We start from the raw sequence: 15,970 nt of genomic DNA, 5'->3' as shown, positions 1-15,970 counted from the left end.
GCCGTTTTTAACATTTCAAGAGTTTCTGTTCCACTTTTCCCGAGCAAAAAGCAGAATTTCACCGCCGCACGCTGTTCACAAAAATCAGCCATTACAAAAACGACGATCACACAAAACAGTTGTCACTATAAACTCTGCCGAAACTAGTCCTTACCTTCTGAAGCAACGGTAGTTGGCTTACCGACTCAGGAATGTTAGCTCTATGCGCTCATAGCTGCAAAACGTGGTACTACAAAAGCTCTGCCCACAAAAAAATTAGTTCGGTTTCTTTTGGGTACCCCATCGTATTCTACAAGTCAGGTCAAATTTTGGCATTTGCAGATGATATTGATATAATTGGTAGAACACAAAAATCTATGAAAGAAGCTTTTCTTAATTTGGAAAGAGCAGCAAAAAAGATGAATCTACAAATTAACCAAAATAACACAAAGTACATGCCGGTAACCAAGAAAGACTGTGCTAATGGACCTACATGTATTGAAATTGGCTCATATAAATTTGAGGTTGTATGTAGTTTCACTTACCATGGATCAGAAGTTAACTGTAAAAATTATATCAGTGATGAAATAAAAAAGAGTGTACTTGCAGCAAATAAATGTCTCCATGGCCTTAGGAAACACCTGAAATCCCAATTAATACCCAGGAAAACCAAAACTATGATGCCTTTGAGACCTGGCCACTGTCAAGATCGGATGAAAGACTGTTAAGTATATTTGAAAGGAGGATCTTGATATATCTTTGGACCAGGTGAAGAAAATGGAATATGGAGGAAGAGGTATAACCATGAGCTATACAAACTATTTAATGAACCAGACATTGTTGGATTTATAAAGGTGAAAAGGCTTGAATGGGCTGGACATGTAATACGTGCCAGCGAGAATGGAACCATTAAGAAAATGTTTAACACTAAACCAGAAGGAAATAGGAGAGTGGGAAGACCAAAATTAAGATGGATAGAATGTGTGTGGCAGGACATATGAATTTTGGATATAAAGAACTGGAGGAATGTAGGATCGAATGGGGAAGACTGGCAAGCAATCCTGAGGAAGGCCAGGGCTCACAAAGGGCTGTTTTGCCGATGATGATCATGATGATGATGTCCTACCTTTAGAGTGCTATATCACCATTCGGGAACTTTTTGACTGACCCTTGTATGTATTCAGTGGTAAATGTTGCTAGGTCTTGTACCACAGAGCAGATTGTCATAGGATACACAAAAATTGATCTTCATGAAGTCCATATGGAAGAGTTAAAATACATGTATTCCTTTTCTGCTCTAAATCTTTGAGAACAAAGAAGCTGTATATTAGTTAACACATTTTAATGAACTCTGTATGTGTACCCAAGGGTGTTGTGTGACTGTGATCTGCATATCCCTTATGAAGCAGTTATAAGCTCATTGTTGATTTGAGATGTGTAATTTTCAGTGTGCCCAGCAAACTGGCGGCCTGGCAGCAAAACAATGAAACCTGATCCTGATGCCAGCCTTGAATACTTTAGTCACATAGAATAAGTGTTTTCTGTTGGCAGACTAGAGTGAAAGAACTTATTCACTGATGAATGTATGATCAGTTTTAGTTTTGCAATGTAAAATTATGTTACATACATAGCTTTTAAATTGTTTTGCTTTAAAAGTATGCTGTGTAATAATGCTACATCAGAAGGCTTGATCTATCCTTACTTACATGGTTTTGAATTTATGTGGAATGTTTTTGTTTGGTTGGATGTTGAGGGATTATTGTTCAAAATCAATAAAGAATTAAGCAGTAACATGACAGTTCATATTTAGTTTGGTGCAGTCTTTCATGTTTGTGCATTTCAGAAAATATGTCTGAAAGGTCAACGATTAATTCTGTTTTATAACTCCAGTTCATACTCTGTTTGGTGCAGTCTTTCATATATGTGCATGTTAGAATATGAAGATACATATAAAAGTTCACTGATTAAATGGTACATCATATTCTGTGACCATTTTTTTGTTCAATAAATGTATGTTTGAATTTAAAATTGGTGTGAACAGTATTTAATGACATTGTGAAATGCAGTGTATAAGTTATGATACTGTTTTGACTGTATGACAATTCTTGAGTAAAAAATAAACAACCTGAATTCATGAAGTATGCATTGAATATACAGTAACAGTTCTTTAGGTTTTTCTAGTCAGTGTTTAGGTTAGCTGTGACCATTCCACATTTTGATGATTATTACATGCCTGAGAGTAACCCTCCATAGTCTAGGGGTAATGTTCCCACCTCATGACTCAAGGTACACGGGTTCAAACCCAGCGGAGGTCGTGGAATTTTTAATGGCGGAAAAATTCAGGGAACAAGTCCTCCGGGAGGGACTTTAAGCCGTGGGTCCTGTGTTGTAGATTTGTGGCACGTAAAAGATGCTCATGTCTCTAGGAAACCTCTGAGCAAAATTAGGCAAAAAGTTTCCTGCCCAAGTAGTTTCCAATGCCTCCAGTAGATGGGGAAAGCATCGGGTACCACTGCCAGAAGAGGGCCGACCTTGCTGGCAGAAAGGGCCTGATAGCGAGCACCAGTACCAGTAGGGTATGGCAACAGTAGAAATTAAAGGGGGAAGCACAATGGACTAATAACTGGTCTAAGTGCATGGGGAAACCCACCCCCTCTAATAATGAATGAATGAACCCTTACATGATTACTGCAGCTGATACTTCCATACAAAGTGAGATTTTATAATTAGTAAACAAGATTTTCTGTAATAGAATGGGATATCAGTAATTTAAAATATTTCTCCAACTCCTGGAACCTACCCAAATTATAAACTTCTGAAATAATCATTTAACAGGATATTTAAAATATTTGATTATCTTGTTGTAACTCAAAATATCCTAATAACCAGTGCTCTATATGACACTAACATATTCCAGTTCAAAACTAAGCTTTGTTATCAAACGGGAAATCAATAATTGGTTAAAAATCTTTTTAGATCTTACCTTTTTAAACTAATCTAGAGCAATAAAATTCCAGGTGTATCAAAAACCCACTTCCACAGACCTAATTAATCCCCAGTGACTTCTCCCTTTCAAACAAAAAAGGCAGGAATAAGTTATCTAATAAAGTTAACAATTAACCTATTTCCCCAGAAGGAGAGGTAGGAGAAATTACAACTACGAAAGAAATCTTATAAAAAGCAATCTATATTTGCCAGCTATAAGAAAGCCATTCAAACACCTACAGCAGACTGCAAAGCTAGAACAAAACTGGGCCATCTGTACATACTTCAACAAAGAAAGCAGCTCAGATTCCAGACTATTCAAAACAATAAAAAACTACCTGTGGGACTAACAACTTGAAAAAATGTAAAACCTGAAACCACAGTGTCTAAACATACAGTAACAGCAGTATATACCAACTTTTATATCAGGAATGCCCCTCCCCCACAATATTGACAAACCAGGAGAACCTTTAAAACCAGATTTAATGTACATATTTATGCTATTAAAACAAATTATTCAAAATTCAGTCAACACATTCTAGAAACAGGATACCTATATGTCCTTCAAAACACACTTCACAAATACTCCATATAAAAAAGGAGCTTACTTTATTTACAAAATATGCTGACAGTAACCACCCTAATGACCTACTTTCTGAAAAGAAGATCCAGTACAAGACATTACCAGTTTCTTAACAACTACCCCATCTAGAAGAAATATTACTCCCCACTACCTAACCTTTCCTATCAGTCAGCACTTGCATACATGCTACACTGCCACAAGAACTTCCATCCCATTATATCAATACTGCAGTCTTAGTGCCTAAAATATGACACCATCCACTCACAGTAACAATATAACAAAACAGTTTTATTCACCCACACAAGCAACCCTTAACATCTCTTATACAAACTTTTTAGGTTACTAATTTTGTTACTCCTTCAGCCCATGACTTAAAAATCTTCCTTATTCCTGTATGTAAATTCTTACCTGTTCATTACAAAGTTACCTTTGAATTAAAGACATGCCAGCTCTTATACACATTGTTTTATGTTTCAAAATAACCCCACTAAAAAAATAGCACATGCAATTTTGTTATAAGACAGGCACTGTTTATTAACATATTGTGGACCGGCGATTTAAATACTTGAATCCCCCCAGGGCCGCTATTATTAAACCTACTATCCTAACTTGTGCACTGTTCACTTTAAAAATTAATATAAAATCTCCTAATTAATTTTATGAACTAAAATTATTGGAGAACACTTACCAATGCTCTTAGAAGTGCTTGAGGATGTGATATTTCTGGAAACATTCCCCTTTATGAAGTGGCATTACACAGAACACGGCATTGCCTAGAAGGATGCTTCCCCTTGGAATGTTCACTCTTCACAATTTTCACGAGGGTATGTTTCCGCATATCACCTGAGAGTCGCCCTGGGGGATCCACATTAGGCCTCCGTGGGGTGGGAGTTGATGGGCCAAGGCGAACTAAGTGTGTGTCTGACGCTGGTTCAGCCACCACCCTCTCGTCTGTAGCCCAGGCCTTTGCCACATTCATCAGAAATGCTTTGTATTTCAATTTTGAATTAGGGTTTAGATTTTTGTGATATTTTTAGATCTTTTACTGTCCCCGCAATGTTATTACCCCCATTATCGTCAGAGCTACTGTCACTTTTACTGTCTGTGGCCACAATTCTTTGTTCTCCTGTCACTGCTGCTCTCTGAATCATTACTATGCGTCTCACAAGCCAGGTCAGCTAGCTCATTGGGGAAGAATTTGTCCTTGTCCATACCCCACCACTAACTACTGGCTGGTACATACAGTTCGAAGAGCAGCAAAGCATTTTTGTTTATAGTGGCTCAAGAAAACAGCGGGATCAAGCAAACATTCCAGAGTTTTATTACGCCATTGCATGCAACTTGGGTGGCGCCAGAGCAAGGTACAGTGTGTTACAACCTAATGTGTCCTAAAATGATATCATGCAACTGGTCCACCACGTTTAAAGGCCAAAAGCATGATATCATGCGACCAGTCCTCAATGTGTTAAGACAGTTTTGTCAGATCTGATTTGAAGGTCTGTATTTCAGCATCCTGTTGCAAACCTTTAATTAAACATCTATATATCCACAGTCCGTCAATAATGCAACAATTGTTTATTCACCATTTAAAAATTAACACAACATGTTAAATTTTAATGGATTTTAATTAATTATTTATGTTATTTTTTAGTGGACTGCGATGCACAGTTTTAGTGCACATCAGAGCAGTGTTAACAGTTTGGATGCATTAAGTCACCTGAAGATGGCCCATCTATGGCCAAAAAATGTAATTGTTAAATGGTGAATAAACAATTGTTGCATTATTGACGGACTGTGGATATATAGACGTTTAACTGATATGTAGGATTTGAGGCTCTCACAGCGGTGCCAATTTAGTGAACTGTCTTCTGGGATGTAATGCTGGGTAGTCCAGTGAAAGTCAACCGATGAACATATTGCCTCATTCAGGGGTGAATAAGCCAAGCAAGATTTCAGTGTGAAAGCAGGTGGAGAGCCTGCATTAGTTGACTCAGTGGACTGCACAGCATTATATTCCAGAAGACAGTAGTCTTCAGATCTGACATAATTTATTACTTTCCATATTTTTACCCATTTGTGTATTATTATATACTTACGTAGGTCATACCGAAAGTCATGAGCAACTTTTCTTTTTGAATGCAACCTGGGAACAGCAGATGAAAGAGAGTATGGTGGTAGGTGGAACCAGCTGTTGTGTTAACCTTGAGTGTCTTGTGATGTCAATAGCTTGCATCACATGACCAGTATCACTCATAATAAAATGGCTGACAACGATATGTCTTTCACCAGCGTGCTGTCATCGAATTTCTTGTGAAAGAGAAAATCCATGCTGCAGAAATTCACCAGAGACTTCAGCGTGCTTATGGAAGTGTGTATGGGTGCGAGCAGTGTTCGAAGATGGGTGAAAAATTTAAAAATGGGAACACCATCAAAGATGAGCCTCGGAGCGGTCATCCTCGAACATCCTCAACTGAATGCAGCAAGGAAAGAGCGAATGAGATCATTCAAGATGACAGACGTGTGACTGTGGACACAATAGCCTGAAAACTTGAAATAGGGCACAGTGCAGTACAGGAGATGATTGAAAGCTTGGGCTATAGGAAAGTTTGTGCTCGTTGGGTCCCGCGGTTATTGACTGAAGACCACAAAGGTCAGCGAAAAGATGGGGTGGGAAGTTCTTCCACCCCCCACCCCTCCCCCGACTACCATCTTTTCAGATTTGTGAAGGATCAGCTGCATGGACAACGTTTTGAGACAAGAGGGAGGGAATTCAGAAAGCAGTGCATCAGTGTCTTTGGATGGCTGGAACGGAATTTTACAGAAGGGGAATTTTCAAACTCCCAGAATGCTGGGAGAAATGTGTACAAAGAAGTGGCAATTATGTGGAAAAATAAAGAAAGGTCTGTAGATTGAGGTGGTGTATTTGGTTTGTCAATAATAAATCATGTTACTTTACAAAAAATTGTTGCTCATGACTTTCAGTACGACCCTCGTATTATTCCTTGCATCAGAGGGTAGTTTTTACAGTGTGTTTTGGTGCTTGATGACTGCTTTGTTGTTGAAGTGTAGCATGATAAAAAAAAAGGTAAAGCTCTCTAAGTAATGGCATGAAGGCTCACAGGGTTGTGAGATGTCTAGGCTCCATTTTCTCTAGACTGTTGGCTCACAGGTGGCGGTAAGGTTGTCAACCTTATGCACCTGCTGCCCTTTACGCCCCAGGAAGATTCCTGGTACTCATCTGTGTTAGAGGCTGATTCGATCCCAGGGCCATAGTATGGTTGGAAGGATTAGGTACATTGAAAAAATCCACCTCATCAGGACCCAAACCCACGACATGGCTTGTAGCATAGTGCCTCAACCAACTACATTACCACATGCCCCGTGAAATGTAGCGTGATATGAAAATAAACTTATTCCAACATAGTTTGGGTGATGGCTAATCCCAAAACCTTAAATGGAAAGTCAACAAAAATGATGTTTATAAAATCATTCCCATCTCATGTTCCCTGTACAGGGTGCTATCATAATTGAAGGACACTCTTTCTGAGGCCATTCTGAGTGAAAAATATTAAATATCAACAAGGTTACAGAGCAATGAGTAGGGAATGTTAAGATGATATAAGACAAACGTTTACAATAACAAATGTTCAAAATGTTCACCTTCAGATTCAATAAATATTCTTGCCTGTTTCACAACAGAATGTGTTAACACAAACAGCATCTCAGTCACTGATGCATATAGCTACATGAACAATATGAATTAAATTCTCCAGTGTCCACTTTGCATTCCTAGACAAAATCTTTCATGTACCCCCCATACATGGAAGTCACGGGGTCTGACGTCCAGTCATCCTGATTGCCAATTATATGGGTCACCACAGCCAATCTAGCATCAGTGAAGGTACTTTGCTGCTTGTTGACTGATATGTGGGGACAGTCTGTCACCGTAGAAGTGCATCTGTGCTCATGGTGTACAAGGCCTATCTTCCAATAGGTCCACATATTTCAGCCAACTGAAACTTCTTGTGTACATAAATGGCTGCTTTCTCACACAATTCAGATCAAGGAAATTTTCAGAATTATTACTAGCAGGCTTTCTGGAATTAATAGGTATTCTATAGACCAGGCATGTCCAACTTCAAACAGGTTGTAATCGACTTTTTAGTGTCAAAACTGCCTGTGTTCTACCACCCCTCCTATTGTCGTACCTCGCTTTAAGCAAAAATATTGGTAAAAATAACAAGACACATGGTGTTTGTTGTAAAAGCAACATACATTGAAAGTACAGACTACTTTAATACGTATTTTCCCTTCAAAATCTGAATAAAATCATATTATATTACAAGTGAATTTACATGCTTTTCATGTATGATTTCCTTATAGGCCTATGAGATCGACTAAAAATTGTCCCACAATCGACGCGTTGGACATGCCTGCTATAGACTAATGAATGTAATAGGTTGATAGTTCATACATTAAGAAGTTACATACTGTAACATTTGATCAACGCATTGCTAGGCAACAGCTCTGTAAGCATAGTCCAACACACGACAATAGAGGAAGCTGTTTTTTCTGTAGATCTGAGTGACATGCCAATAGACTGGCTGGATAACAATCACATGATACATGTTTACTATAGGCCCATGTCCCTTCGGCAGCTATATAAGTGACAATTTATTAAGGGCAGTTATGAGTCGTAGTAGTGGCAAAAGCATGCAAACAAGTAAGTTCTCAGTATAAAATAACCACAGGAAGTTCGTAGTTGAAGAATTAGAAGTCAGTCTGTGAAGATTTAACGTGTGATTAGAAGACTTTATTTATGTGTATACTTGGAGTGTGTAATTCAGTGAGCCTGTTACAGCTCCTGTTATAAATCTGTGAAGACTAGTGCAGGGAGATTATATTGGAGTGCTTTGTAGTGTATAAATTGGCAATAATGTAAGTTTGTAGTTATAACCTGTAAGTATCCAATAAATCCAATTTCCAATCTGAACCCTGTCTTTAGTCACCCATACATGTGACAATATGTTTCATATGTTTCAAGCAAGAGATCAGTTTTTGAAAAATAACTAAAAAAAGCTGCACCATATAATGTAAATATTCCTTTTTGGTGACACATTCTTATCAATTGTGTGTGGTATATTAAACACGTTTACAACAATTTGCTCCTGGCACTTCAAAGGCTTGCCTTTCTTATGCTTTTTGGCTGGTGGACCTGCAACTGATTTCACCATGAAAAACAATTAGCTACTATTGTTTCATCAGAGCAGATCACTAGTCATGTGTGTGTAATATTAGAAACTGACCGACATAATTACATTACTGGAAATCCATATTTGTAGGTACATTATGAGATATGAGGGCTATTTGGAAAGTAACCTCCATTTATTTCAGGCAGCTAATGTAGGAGCGGGGGAGAGCTTGCGCATGCGAGGTAGCATCACATAACTCATTGCCTTGTAAACCATCACATAACTGGTCATCTAGTGTTTGTTCTTATCTCTACAGAGTGAGCTATGATGTGTCCTGTGATTGATAATCTTGTCAGCTGCAAAATTTGCTGTTATCCACTTTCTTTACTCTGAAAACATGAGTGCTGCAGAAATCCATCATGAATTAGCACGGTTTACAGCCAGAATGTAACGTGTGAAGATCTATAAGACGATGCTGTAGAATGTTCAAAGATGGGCAAACAAATGTCTATAATGAGTGATGGTTGGCCATCTGTACTGAGTGATGGTCTTGTTCAAAGTGATTTGTGAAAGACGGCGCTTCACAATTTCAGAACTTTCGTGTGAGTTTCCACAAATTTCATGCACTCTTCGTGAGATTTATCACAGGCTAGGCGATCACAAGTTTCGTGTAAGATGGGTTCCAAAAATGGTCACAGGTGCGCACAAAATGCAGAGAATGGCATCAGCGTGGACATTTTTAGAGTGATACCACAGATATGGTGACAAACTTCTCAGTAACATCATTATAAGTATCAGGTGATGAAACCTGGGTTTCATTTGTGAATGCTGAAATTGAAGAGCAGTCAAAACAGTGGATGCACATAATCACCAAACAAACCAAAAAAGTTTTTAAAAAAGTCTGCCGGAAAGCTGATGGCAACTGTTTTCTAGGATAGGAGAGGTGTGCTGATGGTGGAATTTATGCAACAAGGGACCAATAATGTCAAGTGTATTGAGAAACACTAAAAAGAACTGCGGAGGGCCATTCAGAACAAAAGGCATGGAATGCTGATATATGGTGTAGTGCTCCTCCATGACAAAGCATGTCCACATATGATTACAGATGCTTGCACTCAAGCACTGCTGGAGCATTTCAGCTAGGAGTTTCCTGACCACCCTCCTTAGAGCCTTGATCTCGCTTCAAGTGACTTACCACTTGAAGAACTGGTTGAGATCACAGTGCTTCACCAATAATGAGGAGCTGCTGAAAGGTGTCCAAACATATTTGAGCTCATAGGCATACAAAAACATATTCCCCAATAAGACAAGTGCCTCAATTCCCGTGAAAACTATGTTGAGAACTAGATTAAGTATATATGTAATTTTGGTTATAATTTTTTTTTCATTGCTCGTTTTGGTAAGAGTTTACTTGAGGTTACTTTCTGAATAGTTCTCATACTTAATATTTAATTTACTGACACTTTGAACCATGTGATGAAATAATCAGATAAGGAGCTTTAATTTGTATATCCCATACTCTGTGACAGTAATAATTTGGCCAGTGGCATATCAGAACACCATCTTACTGCCATCAGAATTAAACTTATGGTAAATAAAGAACAGGAGATGATATTAAACAGTTATGGTTTATGTGCCACTACTATTACATGCATTTTATAGTTGAGTAATTAGGTGTATGACAGCAGCTTCACAACCATTTCTTACATACATAATGTCAAAAGATCTGTTTATTCAAATTTTTTGGCAATTAGAACCCATAATATAATGCACATATAGCAAATAAAGGTAAAGGTATGTTAAAGTTGTCCCTGTACTTAACTAATTAAGCACTATGCCATGAAGGTCTCTGGGGGAGTGGATGTATTAGCTATACATCTACTTCACTGACAAGCTGCGGTTGCTCAGTCAGTATAGTTTGCTTCCAGATTACAGGCCACGGACTTTGTTTTGTTTGTATCTATTTTAGACACATTTTTAACATCCATCTATGCCTAGGTCACCAAACAGTCTCTTCATTCTCTTTTCCCCAAGTAAAATTTCATACATACTTTTGATCATTCCTATGCCCCCGTCTCATCCTCAATCTAATCACCCTAATAATATTCAGCAAAGAGTACAAATCACAACATTCTCATTATGCAGGTCAATAGACACAACAGAAACTTGATTTTTTATGAGGGTATTATTATTATTATTTTTTTTGGAGGGGGTGGGTTTCCCCATGCACGGCAACTAGTAGTCTATTGTACGTCCCCCTTTAATTTCTACTGTCGCCATATCCTACCGGTACTGGTGCTCGCTATCAGTCCCATTCTGCCAGCGAGGTTGGCCCTCTTCTGGCACTGGTATCCAATGCTTCCCCATCTACCGGAGGCATTGGAAACTACTTGGGCGGGAAACTTTTGCCTAATTTTGCTCAGGTCTCCTAGAGACATGAAGATCTTGTACGTGCTGTAAATCTATGACACAGGACCCACGGCTTAAAGTCCCTCCTGGAGGACTTGTTCCCTGAATTTTTCCACCCTTAAAAATTCCACGACCTCCGCTGGGTTTGAACCCGTGTACCTTGAGTCATGAGGTGGGAACGTTACCCCTAGACTACGGAGGCCGCTTTATATGAGGGTAAGTCAATAAGTAAGTTACAAATGGATATAGAACTTAAACAAATAAGAGTACTGATTTGAAAAATGCTTTTATTTCTCAGCATAATCTCCCTGTACATTGAGGCACTTGTCCCATCATTTCACAAGCCCCTGAAAACCAGCAGCATCAAATTCTTTGGGCTGCTGTCAGAACCAGGCGTGTGTTGCCTTGAGGCTGGAATGCGGTGAACAGTATGCCTTTGTGATCCCAAAGACTGTGAGCATCACTTTCCTGGAGGATGGTGTCACTTTGAACATTTTTATGACAGGCGACATGGGATGTTTCCACTGCATTGACGCACGCTTTGTCTCGGGCTGGTAATGGTGAACCCAAGACTCATCACCTGTGACAATTCGGGCTAGCATATCGTGTCCTTCATCGTGGTAGCATTCTTGCATTTTGTGTTGTGGGGTCAGCATGCACGGCACCCATCGTGCAGACTTTGTGAAAAGTCATGCCGTGTGAACGTGCCTGGTTCCGACAGCAGCCCAAAGACTTTTATGCTGCTGGTTTTCAGGGGCTTCTGAAACAATGGGACAAGTGCCTCAATGTACAGGGAGATTATGTTGAGAAATAAAAGTATTTTTCAAATCAGTACTCTTTATTTGTTTAAGTTCTATATCCATTTGTAACTTACTTATTGACTCACCTACATACTATGACGGTACAGATCCTTTAAATGCCTATCAACAGCAGTCCATGGTAATTCCCGAACACTGAAGTAATCCATTACAACCTGTTTGCAAATTTCCTATTTTGAGAGTGAAGTGAAAATAGCTGAGTTAACATTTATGACGGAGTAGGACAAAAGATAACAAAAACTTCAAATTTAAGTAAAGTTCATTTAATCACAAATAGAATTTGACTAACATCGAAGCTTCTAGTTGGTGACTAGCATGTTTTGCCTTTTTTCTTTATTTCAGTGCATAAAGTGCACAAAAATAAACTCCATTTGTTTTGTTCTATGCTTTTTGAGATAAAATTTGTACCCTGAAGTAAATATACAGAGGGATTATAAATGGTCAAAGGAGCTTAAAAAATTTATTTGAAAGAAATCAGAAGGCATGCAGAAATTAAACCTAAACCACTGGAGAAAGCAACAAACATTTTTAAAGGACATGGGAAAAGATAACTCCAATGTTGCCCACAAAGAATGTAACCATGCAAGATGACAAATTAACTTGGAAGAGCACTGTGTTCAGAATTCATCCCCCCCCCCCCCCCCCAAAAAGGAAATCAATCACTACTGAATAGAATTTTCAGGGAAGTACCAAGAAAATCTTTCAAGTGCAAATTCGATTCGAGTGATATAAAAGCTTTACAGGCATTGAATGCATATGCAAAGTGAAAAGTTCAGGCTGGTCAGACATCAGCGCAGAAATATTTACATTCAGCAGGTGCTTATTCGAAGGCCAACAGAATTAAGAACTGACCTAGCAGTCAGCTGAATGTACAACCAACCAACTGCATGAAAGACTCTGAGAACACATCTTGCCATCCTTCCTTACTGCAGCATTTAACACCAAATGATGAAGTGCTATGTTATGATTTTGCAGTGTCATGATGGACTATCTTTGTGCAAGGGTGAACAAGCATACAGTTTGGTATGGGTAACTACAATTCTTGCAACATAGTTCAATATTTGAGGGATGGCCTGAAGGCAAATGTATTTTGTGCTATGACCTCTGGCAAAGTGTATGGACTTTCCCTCTTTGTGGAGAAATCAATGAAACTCTCCTTGACATTGTTTTCTAATAGGTTAGTGTGCTGTCACATAACCACAATGTCACAACATCCCTGAACACACAGCTGCCTGATTACTGAATTACCTGAGAGGGTCCACTTCCTGGTCATTGAGTTCACCAAATCCAACCCCCCTCAATTTTGTCTGCAGGGCTATTCAAGAATGAAGTTCATATTTACCACTGTCAGCATTATTCACTCCAGTAAAAATACAAACATACACAAACATGCTTGCTGGGAACCTGGAAGTTATGGAATGCTATTGTCATTATGTGCCACAGATCTATGTTATGTCAGATTAACAAACATAAAAATAATACTTCTATATGCATAAATGCTGACAGGAGGTTGGAGAAAACTGCATAATGAGGAGCTTCATAACTTGTACTCTTCTCCAAGTATGATTAGAATGATCAAGTCAAGGAGGATGAGGTGGGTGGGTCATATAGCATGAACGGGGGAGAAGAGGAATGCACATAGGATATTGGTGGGAAAGCCAGATGGAAAGAGACCACTAGGAAGATGAAGATGTAGGTGGGTCGAGAGTATTAAACGGGATCTTAGAGAGACAGGATGGGATGGGATGGATTGGATTGATCTGGCTCAGGATAGGGACCAGTGGAGCACTCTTGTGGGCATGATAATGTACCTGCAGGTTCCATAAAATGCTGGGAAGTTCTTGAGTAGCTGCAGAAATGCATCATAACTACACGAAAATAATTTTCATATAACACTGATTTTTATTATATATGTCGAACAGAGATAATCCACTTACAGAAAATATATATTCTTGTGCACAATTCCAGTTTTCCAACATGTCTTTTTCTCAAAGAATCTGAAAACACTTTTTATGCTGTGAGCCTTTTATGCAGAATACTGGCTCCCACTGAAGTCTGCTTCCTTATATGTGAAATCAGTGGCTGAAGCTTCCTTTGGGTTTCATCAACTACAGACTGGATTCTGTTTTCCATCATACTGCAATTAGAAAAATTGGAGAAACAGCATCATCATCACAATCATCACAACCACCACTGCAGCAACAATTACTATGTTGGTAATGTTTAACTGTATGAAATGCAGAAAAGATCTTGGTGATGTGTTAGAGAGAAAACTGCATTTTCAGTTTCATACTGCCTACCTATATTCTCATGTATTCGAACTGCTAGACTTACTAATTTCATTATATATAACTTTTCTTCTCTTGAGAGTCTGAAGTCACCTGGAATAACCTTACGTTGACAGATTCTATTACGCTAGAAAATATAAAAAGGACATTTGTGAGCCTACATTACAATCTGGTTTTCCTTGCACTTATGATCAAATTCTGAATAATTTGAACTCCAGAACACTTTATTCCAGATGGCATCTCTATGTTTCATTTTGCATTAATGTTTTTAAGGGCAAAATCAACTGCTGTTCTATTATGGATACCATTGGTATCTGTGTTTCTACTAAGGAAATTATGGACTTTTCCATTTTTACTGTGAATAATTTTTAAAAAGATTAGTTTTTTTTATCAAGGTGTGTCACAGCTGCATACAGAAATTGCCAATTTCTAGATGTTTTTAATAAACACACTATTTCCCTTGAGGATACTCTTTCCTCGTAAAATCCTATTTAGTTCATGGCTTGCATTAATACATTAACATCTTATTTGTTTTGTTTAGCTTCTGGTATTGATTCTTAGACCAGATTTTAGTTTTGTATACATTTATAATGCTTGCCTGTTATAGCCTGTTTACTGTTCACAAGCACTCAAATAAAGGACCTGAACTGAAATATATAAAGCCATCAGAACTGTAACCTCAGTTCAAGTAAAACAGAAATTAATTATGGCAACATTTTTATTATTTTTTAAGAGAAAAGTAGAGTTAAGGATAGAGTGAGAGCATCAACAAATTCCTATTACAGAATACAAATCATATTCTGACATGATAATTGAAAGGGAGAATAACTGAATCAGAAAAAACTGTCCATTGCTAGGCAATGATTCGATAAACACGTGTTGTGTGGTAACAGATATGCACACAACAGAGGAACTGCAGGAAGCAGTTATTTCTATGCCATATGTGCTGAGACTACATAGCAAGGGCCATCACGAAAAGTTAAATCAGTCATGGCTAGGAAGTTATGAAAGTTAGTTCATTGTGGGATGGTAGCCAGCTGGCAAAAACACAGGCATGAGAGCAGAATCTCCACTGTTGGGAACAGTACCAAGCAAAGACTAATAAAGACTATAACAGAGACAGTGCTTGCTATAGTGATTTGTTACATGTGCAGATTAGCAGTAGCATTATAAGAGTAATTATTTGTAGTTACAAGTTATAAACCTTCAATAAATTAAATCACCAGTCCAAACCCTACAGCTGGTCGCCAACACATGACAATATAAAACACCTGTACATAAAGCAAAAGCATAGAAAGAAAGCACTGTATTCAGACCTCCCAAAAAGGATGCTGGAAAACCAGTTTTGTAAAAGTTGTAAGCTGTAATCAATGATAACACATGGGTCATTCAGTCTGACCCCAAGAAACAAACACAAAAGTTTCTCAATAAAAAAATCCTATGTTTGCAACATTGAAAAAGTGTGCATTTTAAACCTGAAGTTAAAGAAAATACTAATTTGCTCCTCTGATATTAAAGGAATTGTCCATTATAAATTCGTTCCTTCACAACATACAGTCAATCAAGCACGTTACCTTCATGCTTTACAGGAGCTAACTGAAAAGACTGAAATCTCACCACATAAGTAAATGTTCCACTCCATCATGCATCCCATGCAGCTCTTTTCAAAGCAATTTTGTTTTATATGGGGAAAAAAAAAAAAAAAAAAAAAAAAAA

General features: G+C 38.2%; 2 protein-coding genes across 3 annotated transcripts in view; one reads left to right on the top strand and one right to left on the bottom strand.

The window, feature by feature from the left end:
- Window positions 1-2,129, top strand: part of LOC111866906 (peroxiredoxin 1) — a 12,166-nt gene extending 10,037 nt beyond the window's left edge. For both annotated transcript variants that reach the window (XM_023856269.2, XM_023856270.2), the window contains exon 4: window positions 1,428-2,129. In XM_023856269.2, the coding sequence (XP_023712037.1) occupies window positions 1,428-1,513 (86 nt within the window). In that variant the 3' untranslated portion in view covers window positions 1,514-2,129. The remainder of the gene's footprint in view (window positions 1-1,427) is intronic.
- An 11,725-nt stretch (window positions 2,130-13,854) lies between these two features.
- The window catches only part of LOC111866903 (pumilio homolog 3), a 48,775-nt gene continuing 46,659 nt past the window's right edge, over window positions 13,855-15,970 (bottom strand). The window contains exon 12 of the mRNA XM_023856266.2: window positions 13,855-14,103. Coding sequence (XP_023712034.1) covers window positions 13,977-14,103 — 127 coding nt within the window. The 3' untranslated portion in view covers window positions 13,855-13,976. The remainder of the gene's footprint in view (window positions 14,104-15,970) is intronic.

Source organism: Cryptotermes secundus, unplaced genomic scaffold, assembly GCF_002891405.2.
Source record: "Cryptotermes secundus unplaced genomic scaffold, Csec_1.0 scaffold858, whole genome shotgun sequence".
Taxonomy (NCBI): Eukaryota; Metazoa; Arthropoda; class Insecta; order Blattodea; family Kalotermitidae; genus Cryptotermes; species Cryptotermes secundus.
Note: the sequence above shows the minus strand (reverse complement) of the source record. Positions and strands in the feature narration are given on the sequence as shown.